Consider the following 25,231-nt stretch of genomic DNA (forward strand, 5'->3'; position numbering starts at 1 on the left):
AACAACGTCTATATTTTGGTTGAAAAAAGCAAACTGGAATTTCTTCTTTCATAGTTTTTTTATTGTTCTTTTTATATATACTTTTACGGATGACTTTTTGCTTATATTCTTTTAAATTGTTTTTCAACTTTTTTTATTTTTTGTATTTCATCTACTAACTAAACTAAAAACATTAGTAAGCTTCTAGAAAGATTTTTTTTTTTGGCTTGAGCACCCACAACCATTAAATCTTGGATCCGCCACTGTTAATATTAGACATGTGACAGTTGACACTCATTCAAAAAATAATTTGAGGAAATAAAGATGATAGTTAAATTCCTTTTCTATAAATATGGTTTTCCTAACACTATAAGAATTGATTTCTAAATATTGATAAGCTAAAATAAAGGTAAATATAGATAAAATATGAATACTACAACTCACACAACATATTGTACAATTAATTATTGTAGTATTAGTCCTTTTTATTGTTGAATTTTATATATATATAGATATACACGTGGTTACAACACAATTAGAAGAGGATTACGAATTCAGAGAGGACAGAGAAAACAAAGAAGACAAATACTCTGACCACATACAGTCCACCATCATAATACCTTTTAAAAAATTTCTTTTAACACACCAAATAAGGACAGTCAAATTTCTAAAACTTAGTTGAATTAAAAAATATTCAATTTATAAACTCACCCGAAATAAGATTTTATAAAACATATTATTTTCAGTTAACAAATAATGACATGAATGAACAATTTTTCAAACAAAAATAACATAAATGAGCTAAACTTTTAACAACTGACAAAAAATGAGTCTTTTCTCAAAGTTCAATATCATATTAGAATATATATAAAATCCATATCCTTATTATTTTTTTAGCAGAATTAATTATCTGTTTAACCATGAGAGTTTTTTTTGTTTTTTTTTTTAAAAAAATCTTTTCTAACATTTTAAAAAAGGGAAAAGACTTACGTATGCCATCAAATTTTAAAAAAAGAATCATTATATTATCAGTTAAAAGTTTGGTTCATTTATACTATTTTGGTTTAGAAAAAGGCATATTCATTAGGGATGTGAACGAAAAGAATGTTATTGGTTTATTGTTATTAGCTTATTGGGTTAATGATTTTTAATTGTTTTATAAAAAACAATTATTGGGCTATTGGTTGGGTATTGGTTTTTAATATTGGGTTATTGGGTAAACTGATAGCTCATTAAGACTATAGTAATTTACTATTTTTACCTATATACATAAATATTAAATACTAATCTTAATATCTTACTAGTTATGACTTTGTCATTTAGCCTTCAATTCATACTTCACCTTGAATTTGAGTTCACAACTTTACATTATTCAAATAGTCAAAACCTAAAGTAAGAACCATATTCCTCTTAATTTCTCTTTTGTGTTATAGATGTATAGTTTTTTTCATGTTTGTTATTATTGTATGAGCATTTGTAAAGTTACATTATTATCCTGTCGCGTCAAAGTTATTAAAGAAGTCATATATTTATTTGATAAGCATTTTCTTATTGGTTAAATCGAAAATCGAACCGTTAAGGACTAAAACTAATAAATCAATTAAAAGTATCTTATTGATTTGGTTATTAATTTAACATATTTAAAAACCAAAAATCGAACAGATAATACATAAAACCGAATCAAATCGACCGATACTGTCTCGAAGTCTCCGATAGAAAGAATGATTGATTGCTTGAATGTCGGGCGGCTATTTGGATCCTAACGCCTTAGAGGATCCTGTAGCAATGATGCACACCCCTAATATTCATACCATTATTTGTTAGCGAATGACATAAATGAATCGCGAAATGCGATGATAGATTTGAGTTCTTTTCTTTTTTAAAAAATAATTTAATCAATAATATAATCAAATCATAATTGATCACATATAAATAATGATTTTGCAAAATAATGATGATTTTTTTTTTGAAATAAAAAGAAAATCCAAATATTTTGGTGTTTGCCTTTTTTTTGTTTCTTCCCCAAAGCCAAACACAACACAAAAACCCTTCTTATTCCCGCTTTGTGTTTCTCTCTGTAATATCTGTCTCTATCTTCACTGCTATCTATGTCGAGGTAGATAAAGTATAAGCAAATCCTTACTAGGGCTTAGTTTTACTAGGGTTTATTACTCTCTTCTTTACTGTATGAAACTTTGAGACAGCATAAGGTGACTCTGTGAAATGCGCCAAAGGTATGCAGAAACTGTTAAGCAGAAACCCATCGTTACCGCCTCCAGTTCTATCCCTTAATCCTCTTCTTTCTTTACCTCTTTCTCATCCCATAGGGTTTTACAAACACCCACTTGCTCCCAGTCCTAGAATGACTTCTGCCGCCCTCCACCGGCTTCACCATCCCACTTTCGGTAAACCCTTTTCGGGTTTCCGGAATTTGTCTACGGATTCTTCTGGAAAGGCAGTTGTTCCTCGTAGTGGTAATAATTGCCGTATTTGTAGATGCTCTCTTGATACTGCGACTGTGAGGGCTTGGGTTGTTTTGAAGCAGAGTAGAACTAGTGCTGCCTGGTTCGGCACTCTGGCTTCGGCTTCTGGGTCAGAGAAGGGTGTTCCAGTGACTTCTGCTGAGGAGGTGGAGGATTTCGAAAGTGGGGTTGAGGATAAAGAGGAGAATGTGAGTGCCTCGGAGGAGAAGCCCGGGTTGCATAGGAGGCAGAGGAGTGGTGGTGGTGGTGGGGAAGGAGGGGTTATGGCTAGTCCAGATTTGCTAACAATACCGGGTGTTGGGCCTAGGAATTTGAGGAAGCTGGTGCAGAAGGGTTTTATGGGTGTTGATCAACTCAAACAGCTCTACAGAGATAAGGTATAATGATAAACAATTAAGTTTTGTGGTTCCCTGAAGTATATAGTTTTGAAATGTTAAAAAGTGAAAATTCATTAATGAAAGAAAAATGTTCTTTTTAGTCTGGCTATAGACTTTGTATTTAGGATTAAGTTTGTGGGGTGTAGGTATCCCACTTACGAGAAAGAACAAGTAGTTTACCAGTAAGTAGTCAATCAAACACAAGTAACAAGTTTGTCGGCCTTCCTCCGATACCTTCTTCATTTCATTATTTTGTTGTGTTGTTCTGTTCATAGGTCCCTGTGGGATTGTTTTTATAGGTCTGTTTTGTTTCCATAAAGAAGTCAATTTCTGGTGTTTGGTTATTAGATATAATTTTTAGGGAAAATATTTTCCATCAAATGGAAAAACCAGTTTTGATGAAAAAAATACTCCATCTATCACCTTGTAATGGTTATTATATGCCACTTTATTTATACCAAATCAAACATGGGTAAATGATTTTCTCCCGAAAATATTTACTGGAAAACATTTTCCTCCATACCTAAGAAGGCATCCTATAATTTTAGAGGGTCTACAGAAAGTAGTATTGAAATGACTAGACCCTGAATAAAGCGGACTAACTACAAAGGATTAATTTAACCAAGCGTTGTAGCTGAATAACTGCATGGCATAGAAACCTCCATGGCGAAATGGATGGACGACTCTGTTACAAGTGTTAGAGGATGAGTGTGAACTCTTGAGTTGTAGTTTTTTGGTCATGACTCGTATCATTTTTTATGCATGGCATATATAGCTCTGTTTTTTTGATATGTTAGGATTTTCTAGGGCTGCATGTTCTGTTGTGAATCCAATTAATTGTTTAACTTGACCAATTTGGATAGCCAACATAGTAATTGGTATCTCTGTTTTGCAGTTATTATTGAGTTGAACAGGGTGAAGTACTTAGCTTAAAAGAATATGTTTGGGTAATGTCAAGGAAATTGTGCAGCTTATTTGACCTGTAAAACTTGATATACTTTGTTATAGTAAATGCATTATTTTGGCTTCTTTGCAGTTTTTTGGAAAATCCAACGAGAAGATGGTTGAGTTCTTACAAAGCTCAGTTGGAATCATTCACAGAAACCATGCTGAGAGTATCACCTCATATATCAGAAAGAGCGTGGATGAAGAGTTGAAGGAGAATAACTCAGATTCCAATGTGAAGTCAGCACAAAAGAAACGACTTACTTTCTGTGTTGAGGGAAATATTAGTGTTGGAAAAACAACCTTTCTGCAGAGAATAGCTAATGAGACACTTGAATTGCAAGATCTTGTTGAAATAGTTCCCGAACCTATTGCCAAGTGGCAGGATATTGGGCCAGATCACTTTAACATATTAGATGCATTCTATGCGGAACCACAAAGATATGCTTACACATTTCAGAACTATGTTTTTGTAACGAGAGTTATGCAGGAGAGAGAATCATCTGGTGGTATCAGGCCCCTCAGGTTGATGGAGAGAAGTGTGTTCAGTGACAGGATGGTAAATTTCTCACCTTGTACAAGCTTGTAAAGATAATCATTGATCGCGTCTTCTTTCTTGATCTTTGATTGTGTAGCATTCCCTTAACTCCTAAAATAATACATGTTTATGCCATTACGTTTCTGCAAAGTTCCACACACACACACACATATATATATATTCTGATTAACCTTTAAAGAAGGTGCACAGTACACTAAAATGTTCCATTCATTCTGAAAAGAAGGATTACATTTCAGAACACGACAATCAAACCATCTAATATTTGATGTACATATGAACATCAATGCCTTTTGATTTCAAAAGATGAGATTTACATATCTAGAAGCTACATTAAAGTACTGTAAGTCCTTATTTTAAAAAAATCTACGTCGTACATAAAATATTAAAATGATATTAAAACAATCAAAGTCAGAAAAACTGTGTTGATACCTGAATAGTAACGTTAAATAAAATGGGTGAGGAGAGTATCTGACCACTACCTGCTTTATGTGCTATGCTTCAAACAATCAACTGAGAGTTGATTTTCGTACTATACACAACATACTATACCTAGCGGACCTTAACGAGTTTGAGATTGAGTAGTTGTTGTTGTATGCAATGTAGTATACCTGGTTATTAATACCATGACAAGGCTACTATATGATGCATAATGTTTTTCATGAAGGTCTTTGTGAGAGCTGTTCATGAAGCAAACTGGATGAATGAGATGGAGATCAGCATTTATGACTCATGGTTTGACCCGGTTGTTTCAACTTTGCCTGGACTGATTCCCGATGGTTTTATTTATCTTAGAGCAAGCCCTGACACATGTCACAAGAGAATGATGTTGCGTAAGAGAACAGAGGAAGGTGGAGTTTCCTTGGAATATCTGCGAGGGTTGCATGAGAAGCATGAAAGCTGGCTTTTCCCATTTGAAAGTGGAAATCATGGGGTATTGTCTGTCAGCGAGCTACCCCTAAACTTTGACAAATCTGTACCCCCAGATATAAGGGATCGTGTTTTTTATCTGGAGGGCAATCACATGCACCCAAGTATTCAAAAGGTACTTTCTATGAATGTAACTTCCGCTTATGGACATTTTTTTCCTTGATAAAGCAGTTCCTAGATATTTGTGTTACAGTCAACATTGTGTCTAACTATCTATTATAATGCAGGTTCCTGCGTTGGTTCTTGACTGTGAGCCTAACATTGACTTTAACAAAGATATTGAAGCAAAGAGGCAGTATGTCAACTTTTCCTTATTTACTAATATTATTTTTTTATCTAATTTCTCTTTCACTTAATATATACCCACTGGAGGATATCATCTACTTGTTACAAATCTTTAAAACCAAGGATATCTTCTTCTTTTTTGCAGTTTTATTTAGTACTTCTGTTGAGGCAAACCAACTTTCTTTTTAGCAGCTGCCCTTTGCTGCTTATATAACTTATGTTAGTGCTGATCATTTTATCTGTCTTCACACCTTTGTAACTGTTAAATATTGTCTTAATGTCTTTAGGTGTTACCTAGATTAATGGTTATCCTAGCTGTGGATTGAGTGTTGGTTCCAGTAAATGTCCGAAACAGTTGATTGTCTAATAAGCCATATAGGTCAAGTAGATATTTCTGAAGTATGGATGATAGGTATTTCAATTAATTGACAGCTCCAGTAATTTGTAGGGTTACTTCTAACAGGGAACTTGATATGGACCAAAAATAAGCATGATAGGCTTGAGGAAGTGAGGAATGAAGATCTGACAGTGCAAGAGAGCTGGTCTTTCTTTCCCTGAGATGCAGGCTAAAGAGATCCTTTCTTCCTTTGGGGTGGGGACGGTGGGGGTTACAGAACCTTGATTGATTAAATTCATGTTACAGTAACACACAATAGGATCTTGCAGCTGTTAACACTTGATCACTAAAAAGAGGATGAAAGAAAAAGTATCTCCCATTATCTAATACTTGCCCCCCAGAAAAGGATCTATATCCCTCAAAATGAGTTCTCCTTCATAATATTTGGGATCTATTATTCTACACATCATAACAGGTAATCGTTGTTTTCTGATGTCTTTAGTCCATAATGATCAAAGTGGATTATAGACGACGGAATTTCTTTTATATGCAATTCTGTGCTGAAGCACTTGCTAAACGTGAATTGTAGAGTCACTTTTTGAAGCTCATAAAATCCTTTTACCAGCTGACTTTAACATTTATCTTTAGTAAGTTTGATGTGTATCAGGAATGTCCTGTCATTTGTGCTTTGTTTCTGTACAATATGTTTCATTTGATTGTCCTCCTATTTGAAGGTACGCTCGTCAAGTTGCTGATTTTTTTTGAATTTGTAAAAAAGAAGAAAGAAGTCACGCCAGGAGCTGGAGAAGAACAGCCTAAGGGCAATCATGCACCGGTGTTGCTGCCTCAAAACGGAGGTCTGTGGGTACCTGGTGGGAAGTTCTCGGAATCGGCACTGAACTTGGATTTCAGACGAAATATGTCATTCATGTCTCACTAGTGCATGTTGCTAATCCTTGCCATATCCATAACTTTTTGGAAGCAATGTGTTTTATTTTCTCCGTGTAAAAATGTGTTTTGACTACTCAAAGCTTTTAGCCTGCAGTGGTGTAGGAGTAGGTTGTATGTGGATGTTGGTAGGATGTTGATTAGTGAAAGCTTTGTTTTCATTTGATGGCAGTGGCCAGTGGAGTTCCTTCTTTGTTGATTTGAATTCATATTCAGACTAGCAGCATGTTTCCTCAGTGCATGCCTCTATATGTAGCAACGTAAATATGGATTTGAAATTTATTTGGTTATTATATATTCAATCATCTAAAAGTGGATCTAACATATATAATCTAAAATATGGATAATTCATGGGTATCCATCAACTGTACTCCTCTTAAAAGTATTTAAGGGTTCATTTTGCTAATGTTAAATAGAGTATTAATAGTGCCTGAATTAATTATACATAAAATTATTTTTTATGTATTGTTTGTTTGTGTATTTGAAAATAGCATGCATTGCATTGAAATGTTTATTTACAAAGATATCTTCCACAATTAAAATGTAAAAAAAATAAATGAATTCAGAAAAGGATTAAATGTAAAAAAAGGGTTTTGATTTAATTAATTTATAAATATATTTGACTGCTAATCCAGGAGTTAAATCGAGAAATATGTCCTTGACCTCGTAACAAATTAATATTGTATGCTTTCTCAATAAATAGGGAACATGTCTCATCTTCATCTTGTCCGGTGGGGTGTACCGGATGTATGCCACTGGTCTCGATAATGCATTTTTCCTGAACCAATGTTGTTCAACGACTTCTTAACTGAAGCGTTTGATCGGTTACTTTTATCACCTGTTACCTCAACTAATTTGATTTCACCCAATAAATATGTATATATATTAAATGATTTTTGTTAAACATAAATACATTATTTGAATACAAACTATGAAATTTCATCAAATTCGTAACTTAAACCCACAAATGATCTTTTAACGTAGGTAATACAAAATAAAAGACAAAGTAATTAACCATATTCTACAGATGCTTTGTAACAAATGTTGGAACTTTTTTTTTTTTAGAAGGAAGGTGGTTAAAACGATTATGGATAAAAGAACAAAAGAAAATAAATCTAAACAAGAGGTGAAAAAAGGGGGAAAACTATCCAAAATAGATTCAATTGTAAAACTATTTATCTTTAATGGACTCATGACCCAAATTGTTTACATGCTTACCCCACTTTCTCTTTTCTTATTTCACGCATAATGTCAGCATGACATCAACATCACTACTATGAATTAATCCTCTGTGATACTCCATCGCAGGGCCGGCTCTTGCCTATAAAATTTTAGGCATTGCCTCAAATTTTTATAAATAAAAAATTATGTATCTTAACCCCATTCAAATAGAAGAAATTAAGGAAACACTGTTTTGGATTCTTACATATTCTTCGTTAACACTCACATTATTTATCCTTTGTAACTCTTTTTGCACTCTATTTCTTCAAATCTTTGATAGTTAGAGTAATACACTCTCAAAAATATGAATCAATAGTCGAAAAGTGTTGAACAAAGTGCATTACAAATTCTTACTTTTTAATTTATTTCTTAATTTTCATATTAAAGTAGGTATACCAAGTTATCAACTTTTTGAATCAAATTCTATGATTCTAACTCTTATCTTTAAAGTTTATCAACTTATTACTTATATAATTGTGTTAATAATTCATATAATAATTGTCTCAATAAAAGGATGTTATTCAATGTTGAATTGATAAAATCTTACTTAAAACTAGTAATTAAAAAAAAAAGTGTTTGAAAAATCATTTATATAAAAGATATTAAGTTGTAATTTACATCTAGAAATTTAGAAAAATAAATAGATATAGATAAAATTTATATAGATTTTAGGCCTCTAATAAAAATTTCGCTTTAGGCCACAAATTATGTTGAGCCGCCCCTGCTCCATCAGTATATTGATACCGATCGGTATCATATAGAACTAAGCTTAATCCTCTGTGATACTCTGTCGGCATATTGATACCCTATCGGTATCATATAGGATTGTGCTCTTTTTTAAAGAAATAAATAAAAGCAATTAAGGGAGAATTATTAAAGTCACAATCGTATTTATTAAACTCTAAATTAGTATAAAATATGTTTTTATGTTTTTTTTTCTCTTTTTGGAAATTTTAAATTATGACTCTTTTTATAACTGTTTTTAAATTAAAATTAAATATTGAGGAATTGAAATATATCTCAATGATACCATGACAGTATGTAGATATACCATACCATAATGGTATTATGTATGATTGAGTAATTATATCGAAGGACTAAAGCAAACTTTAACAAAAACAATGTTCGGATACCACCAGAGTATATTATACTTTGATGATATCAAGAAGGAAGAAGCAGTCCGTCAATGAAGACACTGCTCAATTACTCTTTGATACCATCAAAGTATATTCATTTATTATAATATGCTATGATGATATGAGAGAGGGAAAAAAAGAGTAGACACTAACATCAACATGACGTTGGCGTGCGAATAAAAATAGATATATGTCATTATAAAGAAAAAAAGGGAGAAAAAAAAAGGAGGGATATGAAAGTAATGGAGGCATTTAGAGGTAAATATTGGTCAGACTATTAAAAGGAAGGAGTTGGAAGGTGATGATTCTTTTATATAATAAAGTTTACTGCGTGAGTTTTAATTTTAGGAACACTTTTCAACCTTCAAATTTCATTTTGACCATGGCAAAATCTAAAACCTGTACGGACAAAATCTGTTCCCTTTGAAATCTATGGTATTAATATTACACCCAGCAAAATCTAAAACCTATACGGACAAAATCTGTTCCCTTTGAAATCTATGGTATTAATATTACACTCCTTAAAACACCAATAGAGTGAATGTATTAGGGCATCTCCAATTCTACACTCTATTTTACTCTCCAAATATATAATTTTCTATTTTTCCAGACAATCAACTACAACCCAATATTCTATTTTATTCTCCAAAAAACTATCTTTTTCTCTCTCCTCAATATTATATATATATATATATATATATATATATATATATATTTTATTTTTATTTTTTTAATCCTCACTATTATATTATTATTTCTATTTTATTCTTATTTTCTTATTTCACAATATAAATCCTTTATTTCTTTTTTCCAATAATTACTTTATATAATTTTCATGTGATATAAAATTTTATTTTTTCAATTTTTTTATTTAATATAAAATTATATTTTATTCTAAATTTTTAAATAACATAAATTGCAATAAAATATTATATAATATACAAATTAATGGACAAATTCAAATAAAAGTGAAATACAATTACATAAACACTCAATTTTTGAAATTATTACGTTGCTTTCATAAATGCTCTATTAATGCATTACGGAGTTCAAAATGAGCATTTTTGTCCTTAATTTTTTTATGTCTAGCTAAAAATTGTTCAAATCGGAGATTTTCATCTACCACCATTTTTGTCGTTGGAGTTGGAGCCTCTACGACATCTTGAATTGGTGCATTAAGATCACGTTCATCCTCAATTATCATGTTGTGCAGTATAATACATGTAGTCATTATATCATGTAGCACTTCCTTTCTCCAAAAACATGACGGCCCTACAATAATTGAAAAACGTGATTGCGAAACTCCAAATGCACGTCAACATCTTTTCGGCATGATTTTTGTTTCATCACGAATTAATTATTATATTATGTATTGTATTTTATCTTGTATTTAAATTATTATGTTATGTATTGTATTGTTATCTTGTATTTAAATTATCATATTATGTATTGTATTTTTAAATTAAATTTTCATCTTTTCATTTTAATTTTGTGTATTCTTTATAGTGAAAATTAATAATAAATCAAATTATATCATTGACGAAAATTAGAAAAATTAAAATACTATTAATTCGGGATGAAAGTAGTATATATTAAATAATATATATTTTTAAATATTATATTACATTTAAAAAGAATTATGAATATTAGATATTTAATTAATGACATTATATGTAAAATAATATATTAATTAGAAAGTAATAGAAATGATAATAAAATATTCAAAGAGTGAAATAGAGTGTGTGAACAATAGTTCTCCAAATTTGGAGAATTACTATTCACCTCTCTAAATATGAAGAATAGAGAGTGACATGGAGGTGGGTTGGAGTGTCCATTCTCTATTTTACTCTCCAAATATAGAGAATGGAGAGTAAAATAGAGGTGGGCCGGAGATGGTCTTAGTTATACATAGTACAAAAAGTATATCAAACAAAATACTACTAATACACAAAATTAATGCATACATTATTTTTGTTAATACACTTATTAAGGATGTGTTTGGAATGAAGAATATAATTTTTAAAAATATTTTTCAATTTCTTTATGTTTGATTGACTTAAATATTTTGAAAATATTTTTTAAATCGACTTATTTTCCTGTAATTTTAAAAAATAAAATAACTTCCGTATATAAAGTAAGGAACAAAAAAATTCAAAGCTTTCTTTAAATCAGGAAAATATTTTTCAAAACATTCCTTGAACCTCACCACTCGAAACAGATGCAGACCTAGGATCCAACTTTCAACCCCCACCCAATCATGACCCATCTCTCAATCCGAGATCCTTGTTTTGACCTCTTGACCTTGACTCAAACTATTCATTTTTCAAAAAAATATGTTTTTAGGAAAACATAAAAATATTTTCCTTCATATCAAACACACTCTAAAAGTAAAAATAAACTGAAGGATGATTCTTGTTATTTTTTGAATAGTATAAAGATATTTTTTTGCTCACATAGATAATACAAGGATATACATTAGATTTGAGTCATAGTTGAGGGATGATTTTCGCCAAAACTCTAAGAGGCAATGTATAATATAGATATACATATCATCCATTGGGTTTACTGATTTTTTTTTTATTAGATATGGGTCAAATCGAATATTTTATCCATATCACCTAACTCATTTTCTATTGACCCATATCCAATTCGACTTATCCATTTGTCACCCCAATATACAAGTCCTTTAAACATTAAGCTACTCGTGACAAATAAGAGAAACACACCACCTTGAGAAAACACAGGCTATTAACAAAAGCCCCACAACTTTACTTGGACCAAGGGAACACTAATTTTGAAATTATATACATTTTGGAAACAATCATAATGTTTCCATACTCCTAGCAAGTACAGTCTCAGTTTCATCAAGATAGACTTTCCTGTAACCTATTAAATGATAAATACAACTATGCACAGATAATAACTTAATATGTTTTTCCTTTACATAAATGATCATTCACACTGTCATACAAAATTTGACAGTTAAGACAGCAACACTAAATTCCCAGATCAAATGAAGGAGCGTTTACGCCATCAGAAATTTGAGTAATAGGTATTGAGGTCACTGTATTTTGAACCAAGGACTGTGATTTGTTTCTAAGCATTCTAGTTGCCTCTTCTTCCACTGCATCAAAATCGATACTTTGAAAAAATAGGTCATCATCAAATGGATCACCAACTACATTCTCAGCTGCTTCTTCCAAAAGATGCAAGTTTTCACCAGCAGCTGTAGCATGACGGGAGAATTCGTTTTGTAAATTTATAACGGGCAGTGAAGTTGCTTGATAATAGCTCAACTTTCTTTTCCGACTCTCTAAATTTCCATTGTTTTCTCTTGAAGAACGAGTGGTTGAGCATGGCATAGCTTCTGGTGAGATTTTATTAATACTTTGCTGAAAGCTTGAGGAATTTCTCGTCACAGACTTTGGGTCAGTTTGAGGTGTGTGATGATCTGCTGTTCCAGATGAGCTCTTGCTTTCATCTGCTCTGCTAGTAGGAACCTCAGAATCAGGAGTACAATCAGTTGAAAGGTTTAGAAATGGTGACTGAGTGAGCAATGAACGCCTGTGATTAAAGATTGGCTTAGGTCCAAAAAAACAAGGCAATTAAGCCATGATCATCAGTTGATCTATGACTTGACATGCTAATTTAATTAACATAAGAACATATCTAAAAGGGAATCTATCTCCCTGATAAAATTGATACTTTAATTTGTCAATGGCACCCCCCCTCATTCCTGAAACAATTCACAATAACATTCAAGAAGGTGCTGCAAAATTATATATTCTAATATTATCATCCTCAAAAAATATAACTATTCATATATTGTTTACAACATTTGACACACTTCACATGAATGACAAGACCCATGCATTCCATCCCGGAATAGATTGATCTTTTCCCTTTCTTTGGTTACTTTTCTTATTTTTATTAATTGACTTCGGGGGGAAGAGGGTTAATACCTAGAATGCTGTGCGTAGTCAAGGACAAGATATGAAATATTTATAGCTTAAGATTGTGCGAATATATGCACAAAAAAACATGGAGTGCAAATAACACGGTTTAAAGCATAAAGAATCAGCATTGAAGCTCTCTTGAGACAGACTTCTTTCAGCAAAGTTAGATATCAAATTGTATCTGTGTGAACATAGTATCTCTTTTTTATAAGAAAAGCATGGGGGATGCAAGAATAATCAGGATCCATGTTAACATGGGTTTTCTTATCTAACACGATATATGCTTCAAACGACATTACCTTACCATGAAGGTATATACGATTAAGCAGACGGAAAAATGTCATTTTTACCCCCCTATACTTTGAGAAATTATTTATATTTACCCTTCTTTTGAGTTATCAGATTAAAATGCCCTTGGTTTTACACGTTGAGTCACAACTCCCCTCACCTAACGGAACTCTCCGGCCCACCTTCTAACTGGACATGTGGAGTCCATGTGTCAATATTGGTTATAGTCAACCCATCCTAGATTTCTGAACCCATTTATCCAAACCAAAAATCCATTAGCCATTAGAGCTATCTCCTTCACTGAAAAGAACAAACTTTAGGGGTTCTTCCAAGTTCTCTTTATTTTGATATGGATTGAACTTAACTTTGTGAAAAGATTTATGGTTTTGGCTTTACAATGGCCTTTTATCGTAAGAACTGGGATACAATTAAGAATGATGTACTTGGAGCTCTCAATCACTTCCATCACAATTGTCACATGGTAAAGTCTTTTAATGCATCTTTCATTGCCCTCATACCAAAAAGAAAGGGAGCTATGGCACTAACTGACTACAGACCCATTAGTCTAATCGGTAGCTTCTATAAAATCAGAGCTAAGATGCTGGCTGGAAGACTCAAAAAGGTAACTGGAAAGCTGGTTGCAGGATATCAAAATGCCTTGATTAAAGGCTGGCAAATCACACACGCTACAAAAAATTGCTAATAAAATTCTGCACTGGAAACACAAAAATGGGAAGTGGGTCTCCTTTTAAGCTTGATATAGAAAAAGTTTTTGACAATATAAACTGGGCATTCCTAATCTCAATTCTCAGAAAGATGGGGTTCGGGGAAAACTGGATCAGACGGATAAGATACAGCATGTCTACTGTGAAATCCTTATTAATAGTGGTCCAGTGGGATTCTTTTCTCCCATGAGAGGGATCAGACAAGGATCCTCTCTCTCCATTTCTCTTCATCCTCTCTATGGAGGGTCCTAGCTGCATGCTTGAGAAAGCAAACAGAGACAGTGGAGGAAGGGTTTCAGGATTGGAACCAACAGCGAGACTCCTGGGTTCATCTCACACCTATAATTTGCAGTTGACACACTAATCTTTTGTGGTTCTGAAATATCATAAGTTCTCTACCTTAACCTCACCCTCATATTTTTGAACCATTATCTGGCCTTCATATTAACATGTCGAAGAGTGCTATTTATCCTGTAAATGTGGTGCCAAATTTGGTGGAGCTGGCTGATATTATGGGGTGCACCAATGGCAATCTCCCAAAAACCTATTTGGGACTACCTTTTGGGGCCAAACACAAAGCAACTGAAATATGGGATGGGGTTATTGAGAAATTTGGGGGAAGACTGGCTACATGGCAAATGCAGAACCTTTCTCTAGGAGGAAGATTGACTCTAATAAACAGTATTTTGGATAGCATCCCAACATATTTCATGTCCCTCTTCCCAATCCCCGACAAAATCTTGAAGCGTCTAAATAAAATCAGGAAAGACTTTATGGGAAGGCAACAGTGAATCTCACAGATTACACCTTGTGAAGTGGCCAAAAGTCACTCTTCTCAAACATCTTGGTGACCTTGGTATCAATGATCTTGCTATACATAACAAGTGTATGCTTATGAAGTGGCATTGGAGGTTCATTCAGGAGGATGTTAATCTATGGAAAAAGGTAATTGTGGCTAAGCATGGCAGCAACATCCAATGCCAATGGTGTACAAAACAATCCACACTTTCCTACGGAACTGGATAATGGAAGGCCATTAATACCTCGTGGGGTGATTTTTTCAAACAAACTCACTTTGAGGTAGGGAATGGGAACCATATCAGATTCTGGCTAGACAAATGGACAGGAGACTCCACTTTGAAAGAAGCCTTCCCAAATATATTCAACATTGCAGACATCCTAATTATTCTACTGCTCAGCACAGGGATGAAAACTCTTGGAACCTGAACCTAAGAAGAAATTTGCAAGATTGAGAATTTGAAGAGTTATTGAATCAGATGAAAAGCTTAGAGAACTGCAACATTAACATTCAGAGCAGTGATAAGTTAAAACGGGACTTCAACAGTAAAGGTTTATACACAGTCAAGGCAGGATATGAGCACTTGAGCTCCAATAAGATGATGATTGATCTATGGCCCTGGAAGTTAGTCTGAAAAACTAAACTTCCCCCTAAAGTTTCATGTTTTACTTGGACAGCCTTAAGAAGCATGCCTCACTCAAGACAATCTCATGAGAAGAAGATTCCAACTGGTCATTAGGTTTTACATGAGTCAGTCAACATCAGAAAGCATCAACCACCTTGTGCTTCACTGCCCTTTTGCAACATATAAACAGGTTTATGCCCTTTAAAATCGGAGATGCCTACACTAGTAGGAGCTCTATGGAAGTTAGAAAATCCATCAGAAAAATCTGGATCATGACCCCAGCCTGTATTTTTTGGTGTTTTTCAAATGAAAGAAACAGGACATCTTTCGATGGAGTTATAATTCCATTTTTTTAACATAAGGCTAGTTGTTTAGTTAAACCTTTTTAGTTGTGCTAACTCTTCCCCTGTAAATAACTTAGATCACTTCCTGGATTTTGTCAGCTCCTTAGCTTTATAAGATTTTGTTCTTACTGAGCTGGCAGATCCTTTTGTATCTTTGCATCTATTGGATGCCTTAATGAAATCTCACTTCATAAAAAAGATTAAAAAAAAGGAAGAGGAATATCTCCCTATTTTCTGCTCTAATTTTTTTCTTGGATGACAATTTGAAAATGGCAGCAGAAGATTTTGTTCCTTAAGAGCGCAATAAATTCTTTTTTCAAAAAACAAAAAAAATGAAAATGGAAAAGAAGAGGGCAAAGGAGACACACTATGAAAGGTGGGTGGAAGGCCTATGAGTCTAGTTTGCAATGCACAAAACCCCGTATCAAACCGACATCAGAGTAAAACGTTATGAGGGTTTTACTAGGGACTGCCGGGGCAGAATCTGGGTCGGGTCAAAAATATGGTATGTCGGCTTATTTAACGTTTTAAGCCATGAAAACATTTCATTTCAGTTCCAAACCAGAGAGAAAGCTTAAGAGAGGGTTCGTATGGAGTTCTAGCATGATGAAGGTTAGTTTTGACGATTTCTACCATTAAACATTGCCCCCGTGCCTAGAAACGTAATCCCTACACGTGACAATCGTTTTTCCCTTCTATTAGCTGCGTTTGGAGCTGGTTTTTGAAGATATAAATTTGTAGTTATTGGTGTTTCTTCAAGGGTTAAACTTGGTTAACTAAGGTAATCATCTCGGGACTCTTTTATGATTGTTTTTATGAATTTCTACGGACGTTTCGACAAGTTGGGGCAATATGGAAAATATGTCGATTTAAGATTAATTATGAATTGTTTATAGGTGTGTACCAGTTGTGTATATATAGTGTTTGCGAAGCTTAGGACATAAGGAACACGTTTCGTGAAGGAACTACAGTCTTTCGAGCGTTCATTGGAAAGGTATGTTAAGGTTATTCCCTTCGTTCGACATGTTTCCTTAGAGGTAGTTAACGTTGGCGATCTTGTAGATGTAATTGTTAGTGGTTGGCTGATTGGGTGGTTATAAACCCTCATTTTAAGGACTCACGATCTGTTAAGAAAGACCCTAAGTTAGGAACGACTTGGAGATTATTCATACATATTGTTTATAGCTAAATTGCTCGCCTTTAGCCTATTCAATTGTTTGTTGTCGCCCTTGGGGCTATTGTGGTTAGTTGTTGAGCTAAGAACTGCATATGGGGGGCTATGATCTTGTCTAATAGGACTATGTTATTGCCAAAGAGGGCTTTGTGTTGCCCACAGGGCTATATTGAAGCCAAAGAGGGTTATGTGTTGCCTACGGGGCTATTTTGACGCCAAAGAGGGCTATGTGTTGCCCACGGGGCTATATTGATACCAAAGAGTGTTATGTGTTGCCTACGGAGCTATTTTGATGCCAAAGAGGGCTATGTGTTGCCTACAGGGCTGTGTTGATCCAAAAGAGGGCTATGTGCAGCCCACAGAGCTATGATGTTGCCTAAGAGGGCTATGTGCTGCATACGGGGCTATATCGTTGCCAAAAAGGGCAATGTGACTTCTTAAAAAAACAAAGGGGTACCGATAGGGTTATGTAGATTGATTTGGCACCTTCTGGGCTTATGGGGGCCTAGGTAGGTGGTATGTTGTTTGTACCTACCGAGCTTATGGGGGCTTGGTTAGGTTGTTGTTTGATCATTACTGTATTTTTTTAGATTTAGTAGTGGGTTAGCATGCTTATCTAAATTTGGTCTTATACCCTTTCATACTCTGTTTTGTACTGACACCCCATTGCTTGGGGACGCTGCATTCATGTATGCATGACCCGATAGACAACCCAGTAGACCTCCTCAGCAGCAGGATTGAATTCTATCTAGTTGGCTAGCCCCTTTCCTCCGAAGCTGCCAGAGTTGGGAGGTTTGTTAGCTTTTGTTGTATATATTTTTATGGGTAGGCTGGGGCACTGTCCCGCCAATCTTGACTACTCTTAGAGGCTTGCAGACTAGTGTGTTGGGTGTACATCTAGGTTATGGCCATGCTGGCCTAGTTTTGTTGGTTTGCTAAAGCTTGTGAGCTGTTTGATGTATTGTCTTGATATATACCTGCTTCCAGTTTTTGTATAGATATCATGGTGGCCTCGACGGCCCAGTCAAGACTTTTGTGCTAGTTGGCTATTTCTTTATATGAACTCTTGGGAGTAGCTGTTTCTTTTATATATATGTTGACAGAGGCCTTGCCGGCCGAGGGCTTAGTTTTAAGCCGAGATATACTTGTTTGTTTCCTTGATTGCGCGTGGCTGCCATGCGCTAGTAGCAAATGGTTCGGCAGGGTCGGCTCGGGCCTGAGTTTTGGCATTAGGAGCCAGTTGCGCCCCTCGAGTTTGGAGCGTGACACAAAGGGTAGCGGCTGCAGGTTTTCCTTGTCATCAAAAAAAAAAAAAACAATTTTAGAATGTGGAAGAACCCTAATTTGCTATTTTGCAAGAAGGAGATGGCTTAAATCGCTAATGGGTTCAGAAATTTGGTTATGAGTTGGCTAATAATTGGGTATCAACATATGAACTCCATGAGTCCATTTAGAAGGTGGGTCCAAGAGGTCCATTACGCGGAGGGGCATTTGTGATCCAAAGTGTAACGTGAGGAATTTAAATCCAATAACTCAAACAGAGGGTATATATAAACAATTTCTCAAAGTACATGGGTAAATATGATCCTTTTCCATTAAGCAAATACATGAATGATTTTTCTAGTCCTAAAATTCGAGATCAATGTGAAAGTAATCAGATCGTTATCAGTTGAGTCAATCAAATTTTAACTTTCATGCATCTTCAGATTTCTGAACCAAAACCATTATGTACATCAATAAATTCCTAGCGAACTTCAAGAATCCTGGAAGAATGCTGATGATAGAGAATGTCAAATTGATGTATGAGTTCCTAATTGACAATTCAATAAATATTGCAATGATGAACTAAAAGGCCAGTTCATTTTTAGCAGCAGAAGCAAATAAATCATGGAAACATTGACACAGCCCAGGCACTTCATTTTTATTTTTATTTTTTAAAAAAAGACATAACCCAGTGTTCCATAAGCATAAGAAATTTATGTAATTTCTGGCCAGGTTCTGCTAATCAGACACTAATCAATAACCTTTTGGTCAAGATTTTCATAAGAGAGGCTACCAGCTGTTTCTCACATTTATAAGGGTTTTCAGCTTGGTAAAGTCCAAGAAAACAAGATAGACCACAAATGTTGCATCTTTTTAGCACTACATCAACAAGCATTATTGAGTTCCTGAACATAGTAATTTAATAGGCTTCATGTTGATTCGGAAAAAAAAAAGAAACTACTGAACTAAAGCACATCTAATAAAAAGAGATTTAACTAGAGATAATTGAATGAAGCACTTAATGATAAAAGATTCCTCACTTTTCTCTAACTTTTTTATTTTCTTTTTTCCTTCTTTGGGTTGGAAGGGGATTTTACAATGCCACTACAGCCACTACATTAGGGTGAAACCAGATAAAGCAAAGTGCATCACCAGCTAAGAAATTATAAATTTCAGCCAAGAAGTTTGTAGCCGCATTACATCACACTTCACTACTGAAGTGGTTTGTCTCATTGAAAGCACCCGTAGATGATACATTTTGAAGCACAAAGGGATCAGTGGTTATAACCTCTTCTTAATTCTGAAGCAAGAACGGCAACTTATTGATAACTTGATACTAATTAATTGTGTTCAAATCCAGAGCACGCCCGCCAGCCCCTTGCAGGTAGAAGCTGAATAATTCAATAACCTGACCTGATTGTTCAATTTTGATTTACTTCTGGTAAGCTATTTAGAGATTCAGTCATATGTGACGCCTAGTCTCACTATGCATTCGTCCCAAATATTCTTAGAGTTTTCCCTTTGTTTAGACCTAATGATCAGTTACCACCATTTCAGTTCAAAATAGGCTATGTTGCTCGGACTCTTCAAAACCGTCAACAGGTGCATGTCAGATTCTCCAAAAGTATTGTATTTTGGGAGAGTCCGACACAGGTGCGGCATCGGAAATAGGACAGTTTTCCCTCCCAAAATTCAAGTGTGGATGTTTAACCTCTAAATCTTCAAAAGAATCAATACTAAAAATTGCCTAGAGAGGAAGAACTTTTAAAACAAAAGAGAAAATGAAGAGATAACTTAATAAAAACCTGTAAATTGCTATCATGTCAACTTCACCAGCCTCGGCTTGACTATCTGTTGCTGTAGGATTTATCCTGTCATCTATAAAACTATCATCAAATGAACCAAAATCCAGCTTATCCTCCTCGTCATCAGATACTGAAACTTCTGAAGACACCCTGTGTAAGAACCAGTACTTTAGAAACATATCAGGAGATAGTGGTGAACCCATGATTTTGAAGGGTCAAATGAACACAAAAACTTGAATATGATAGTTGGACAGTAGGGATTATTGTATATATATTCCCCTAATACCCTTGAAAAATGTCGTTTTGAGATTGTTCCATTTAAAAATAAATAAATAGTTAGACAAAATAACATCATTTTCTACTATACAATTACACATCTTCTTGTGTTTGTGTACATCAAGCAAGTCACAGAAAAACAAAATAAGTAACAAGAAAGAAACAAATATATCAAGTTTTAACTATTTATAAGACAACAAATTTTCCTCTAGTGCAAAAGGTTGTATTCCTCAGCATTAAGGACATGATGAAAACCCAAAAGAGAACAGAATTATAAGGAGCCTAAGATACCTACTATCTGTTCAACTTCATCTATACATACTCTTTATACCAAAAAAGAAAGGATATAGTACAAATCCATTTTACTTTGAGTGGAATTAAACCTATCCTGAAAACATCTCCCATTCCTCTCTATTGTCCACCATATGCAAGCTGGGATTACTTTCCACCATTTCTTTTGGCTTTTACTTCCACCTCTCCTAATATCCAACAACTCAGAAGATTAACAGTATGTTCTGGCATCAACCAATTTGTTTCTGTGACGCTTAGGAATGATGACCAGATCTGTGAAGCTATTTACAATAGAAAAACAAGTGGCTATTAGTCTCTTCTGCCTCGTTACATAAGAAACATGTAGAGAATATTTGAATCCCCTTCATTTCAGCTTTTGTGTGAGACATGCCTTCTTAGCCACCAACTAGGAAAAACATCTAACCTTAGTTGGTGCCCAACTTATCCAGATTTGTTTACATGGTCCTTCTCCCCCTCCTAGCTGCTTCCTCACCCCTATTTTGTGATCTGTTCACAGAAAATTTCTCATCAGTAACATGCTTCCAATTGATTGTGTCTGGAGTTGAAGAAGCTCCTTTGAAGCTGCTTACTTCATGTAATAAATGAGTCAATCTATCCACTTCCCAATCTTTCGCATATCTCCTAAAATGAATTTCTCATCTATAAATGAACCGGCTTTCAGCCACTGTAGCCTCAGGATTAGTGCAGAAAGAGAATAGGTCAGGATAGGAGTTCACCAAAGCCACCTGGCCATTCTATTCATCTTTCCAGAAAAGAATTTTGTGACTAGTGTCCACCTTCATGATAACATTCTCAGATAATCTAGTTCAAAGACCCCTGATTGACCTCCAAACTAAAATTCCATAGGTATTAGGGACAGAGTTGGTGACCCATGGCCTGCTTAGGCCATATTTATTATGTATGACCTCCTTCACAGTGTTTGGTCTTTACTAGTATATCTCCATAACCATTCATCATCAAGCACTCATTCCAAAACCTCAAATTTTTGATACCAAGACCACCTGAATTCTCTGAGCTGAGCAGTGGACCACTTCACTAAATGCATACCCTTTCCTTCCTTGTTTCCAAACCACAAGAAGTCCCTTCTCAATTTGTCTAGCTTCCTGATTACTTTGGAGGGGATTGGAAATAATCACATAACATAGGTTGGTAATGAAATTAACACTGCATTCATCAAAATGAGTCTGCTCCCTAGTGACAAATATTGGAATTTCCAAACGGATACCTTTTTCGTTGTTTCTTCAATTATCCCATCCCATATCTTTCAGTTTTGTTTATTGCCTCAAGGCATACCCAAATAAACAGTAGGCAGATGCTCCGTGCTACACCCCAAGATATTAGCAAACCCCTGCATCTGTGCCACTTCCTTAATAGGAAATAATTCCGTTTCCTCCGGTTCACACTCAAACCAGAACTGCCTCAAAAGTCAATAGTATCACTTTGATGTAGCTAATTTGTTTTGTTTTAGCCTCATAGAAGACCACAGTACCATCTGTATAAAGCAGTTGACATATTTGCTAATTCTCACTTGTCCTGTTGTTGAGTTTGAAACCCTTCAACCACCCATTATTGATAGCAGTCCTCATCATACTAATAAGTCCTTCCATAACTAATATGAATAGAAAAAGTGAAAGAGCATCACCTTGCCTGAGAACTCTTTCAGCAGGAAAAAACCCAAAGGTTTTCACTAATCAAAAAAGAGAACCTAACAGTTTGGCATAACCGGTAAAGTTGTTGCCATGTGACCAGGAGGTCAACAACCTGCGAAATTGCAGGGTAAGGCTGTATACATAGGCCCTTCCCCAGACCCCGTACATAGCGGGAGCTTAGTGCACCAGGCTTCCCTTTTTATCTGTTGCTACTCACTTTTTCCCCTCAGACACTTGAGGAACTTTTACATTTCCCTCTTCTGTAGTGGACAGCGGTCGGACAGGAAAAACACAAAACTGAAAGAAGTATTATAAGACAGGAAGGAATCAGACACGAATGAAAGGAATGCCTTGTTAGAGCCACAATAAACAAAGAAGAGAAGCAAAGAGCTCGAGATTACAATCTAGACTTCAGTTATTCACACTCCCCCGACTACAAAAGAATGAAAAGGCCAGATACTCAATTCTCATGAAGAATGAAATACGAAAAACAAGAAGGAAGTCAAATAACTTTCAATATTCCTCAGTGAAATCAAATGAACAAAATAGAACGTATACTAGTAGATTTTAGCATCACTAGGTACTACCAGCACCAATGTCGGCATATTGACTATGCAATCCATCTATATGTGCTTATTTCAAGTGAGCTAAGTAGCACCAACTATAATAGGAAGCATGAAATTTTCCAGTTCTCTAAGAATGAACTTACTCAGCTTCCTCCTCAATGAAGTCTGTCACAATGTTTGGCAGTCGTTTCTCACCTGATGGCAATAGCAGATGCATCAATATCCTTTTTTTCATCAAGATAAGCTTACTTCTCAAATGACATAGAATACTAAATCCTTTAGAAGGTTGTGAAAAGTATATTGTCAATTAAAACACTCTAGCATTGAAAGGCAGGAAGGATTAGCAGCAAGTATGCTGTTTCTTTCGATAAAAAGGAAAACACTCAAGTTACCTATAGCTCTTCGACGCTTGAAACCAGTATGACTGGAAGTGCCACACAGAGCTGCCCCTCTTCTGGAAGTACTAGTATTTAGCTCGTCTGGTGGCTTTCTTCTAGGAAGATCACCATGTTTGAGCAATCTTCTAAACTTCTGTATTTTCCCAATGCTATCTGATTTATCTGTAGAGCGCAGTTGCCAGTCTTCGCTGCAGCTTTTGCCTGAATTTTTTTCCATAGGAGTTTGTTTATCTTCAACAACTAGACTAGTGTACTTGCAACTTCTGGGTTCAGTATTGTCAATGTTTTGTATAGGAGTTGACATTTCATTATATTTTCCACAGGTACTACTGCCACCCACTGTCTTTTCATTCTGTTCCGAAGATAATTTTGGTGTTGAAAATAGGTCTTTAACCATGATCTCTACACTCTTATCCTTAAACACTGCTGCAAAAGAAAAAATAAAACTTTTAAGGTAACAAAAGATAGGGCTGCAAAAAATAAGGGCATAATTCCCTTAAAAGACTTGGGTTAAGGAAAAGAAACAGACTGTCAGTTGTAGGAGATTCTGGGACAATGCCACTATTGATGAAGTTGGTCAGACGTGGACTAAGCTCCATATCTCCAATAGTTTCGTCTGGCTCATCAGCTCCTATTGGTGTCCCCCGAATTTGGACTTCCAGACTCTCACCTATGCTCTTACCTTCTGGTTTAACCTTGTGATCTGGACTTCCAAAACTCCTCTCACAGATATCAGATATCTTCTGTTGCTTTGCATTAGACACACAAATTCTTGATGCTTCCAGATTATTTTTTTCTGTAGTAACTGTCTGAGTAGAATAAACACCTTTGACTCCATCGGTCTTTTCCTCCAGATCATTCACTGAAACCTTCCCATGAAGAGGATCTTTTTCTGGCAGGTTGAACTTTGCAAATAATCTGGTGCTTGTAAATTTAGAAACCAGAGTTTCTTTAAGAGATAGTTGGGTAAGAGATGAGACTATAACCCTCCCCTGATCATCAACACTTACAAAATCTGAATTGAATAGGAAGCCATGCGCATGAGAATTTCTCCCTGGAAATATGTCAAGAAGAAGTGTCTTTCTATTACTTCGGATTTCCACTGGAATGGAGTCACTGTTTTTTTCTCTTTTACAATCATCTTCAATAGAACAGCCTGTATGAATTTGAAATACTTTAGATACGAGTACACATATACATCCAAATTCTTTTTTTTCTGAACTATTCTTGCTTCTCTTCTATTTTCTTTTGCTTGATGTAGAAGACAGAAGAAATAAACGATCCTCTTAAATTTGGCAAAATCAGGATCAAGGGGACATTAGCATAAATTTCAATGTTATTTGGCCCTCTTGCCTCTATTTCACCAAGAAAATAAAACATGAGCCTGTTCGTGAAAACATAACAATGGTAGCTTTAGCTGTTTGGATAAGGCTTAACATATTACAGATATGGACAACGAAGCACAGCCAACTATTTCATGTGTTAAAGATGATTATCACACCAGAACCAGATTCTTAAATAATTCGGAAGAAAATAAGAGCTAGTCTATCATACAATAATAGCAGCATTTCATGTGTTAAAGATCATTACAGCACCAGAACCAGATTCTAAAATAATTGACGAACAAAATAAGAGCTAGTCTATCAGAGGATTGAAGAGAATACTTTTCTTACAACTAGATTGAAGAGGATACTCATAACCACCTTTGCACATGTTACAAAAGGCACATACTACATAGGCACCTTTTCATATAATATACATAGTAAACTATAAGTAGAGATATTTACGGATTTTTTTTAATTTGTTTTCTTAGATAGATTCACGTGTACATGTATAAATAGCTCTTTTCTTGGA

The 25,231-nt window shown here is 34.8% G+C and overlaps 2 protein-coding genes across 3 annotated transcripts in view; one reads left to right on the forward strand and one right to left on the reverse strand.

The window, feature by feature from the left end:
* Positions 1-2,051: 2,051 nt before the first annotated feature.
* Positions 2,052-7,006, forward strand: LOC125809339 (uncharacterized). Its single transcript, XM_049488996.1, is given in 6 exon segments — positions 2,052-2,839; positions 3,876-4,343; positions 5,008-5,385; positions 5,498-5,565; positions 6,627-6,648; positions 6,650-7,006. Coding segments are annotated over 6 exon segments (1,743 nt in total). The 5' UTR covers positions 2,052-2,215; the 3' UTR covers positions 6,833-7,006.
* A 5,106-nt stretch (positions 7,007-12,112) lies between these two features.
* LOC125809335 (DEAD-box ATP-dependent RNA helicase FANCM) overlaps positions 12,113-25,231 on the reverse strand; it is a 39,042-nt gene continuing 25,923 nt past the window's right edge. The window contains exons 19-23 of one of the 2 annotated variants that reach the window (XM_049488992.1): positions 23,907-24,533; positions 23,372-23,803; positions 23,123-23,174; positions 20,177-20,326; positions 12,113-12,761 (exon numbers count right to left, since the gene is read on the reverse strand). In XM_049488992.1, coding sequence (XP_049344949.1) covers positions 12,194-12,761; positions 20,177-20,326; positions 23,123-23,174; positions 23,372-23,803; positions 23,907-24,533 — 1,829 coding nt within the window. In that variant the 3' untranslated portion in view covers positions 12,113-12,193. The remainder of the gene's footprint in view (positions 12,762-20,176; positions 20,327-23,122; positions 23,175-23,371; positions 23,804-23,906; positions 24,534-25,231) is intronic. The other variant, XR_007441792.1, reaches the window with a different exon arrangement.

The sequence above is a fragment of the Solanum verrucosum genome, unplaced genomic scaffold (assembly GCF_900185275.1).
Source record: "Solanum verrucosum unplaced genomic scaffold, falcon-dt-bn FXZP01000062.1, whole genome shotgun sequence".
Lineage (NCBI taxonomy): Eukaryota > Viridiplantae > Streptophyta > Magnoliopsida > Solanales > Solanaceae > Solanum > Solanum verrucosum.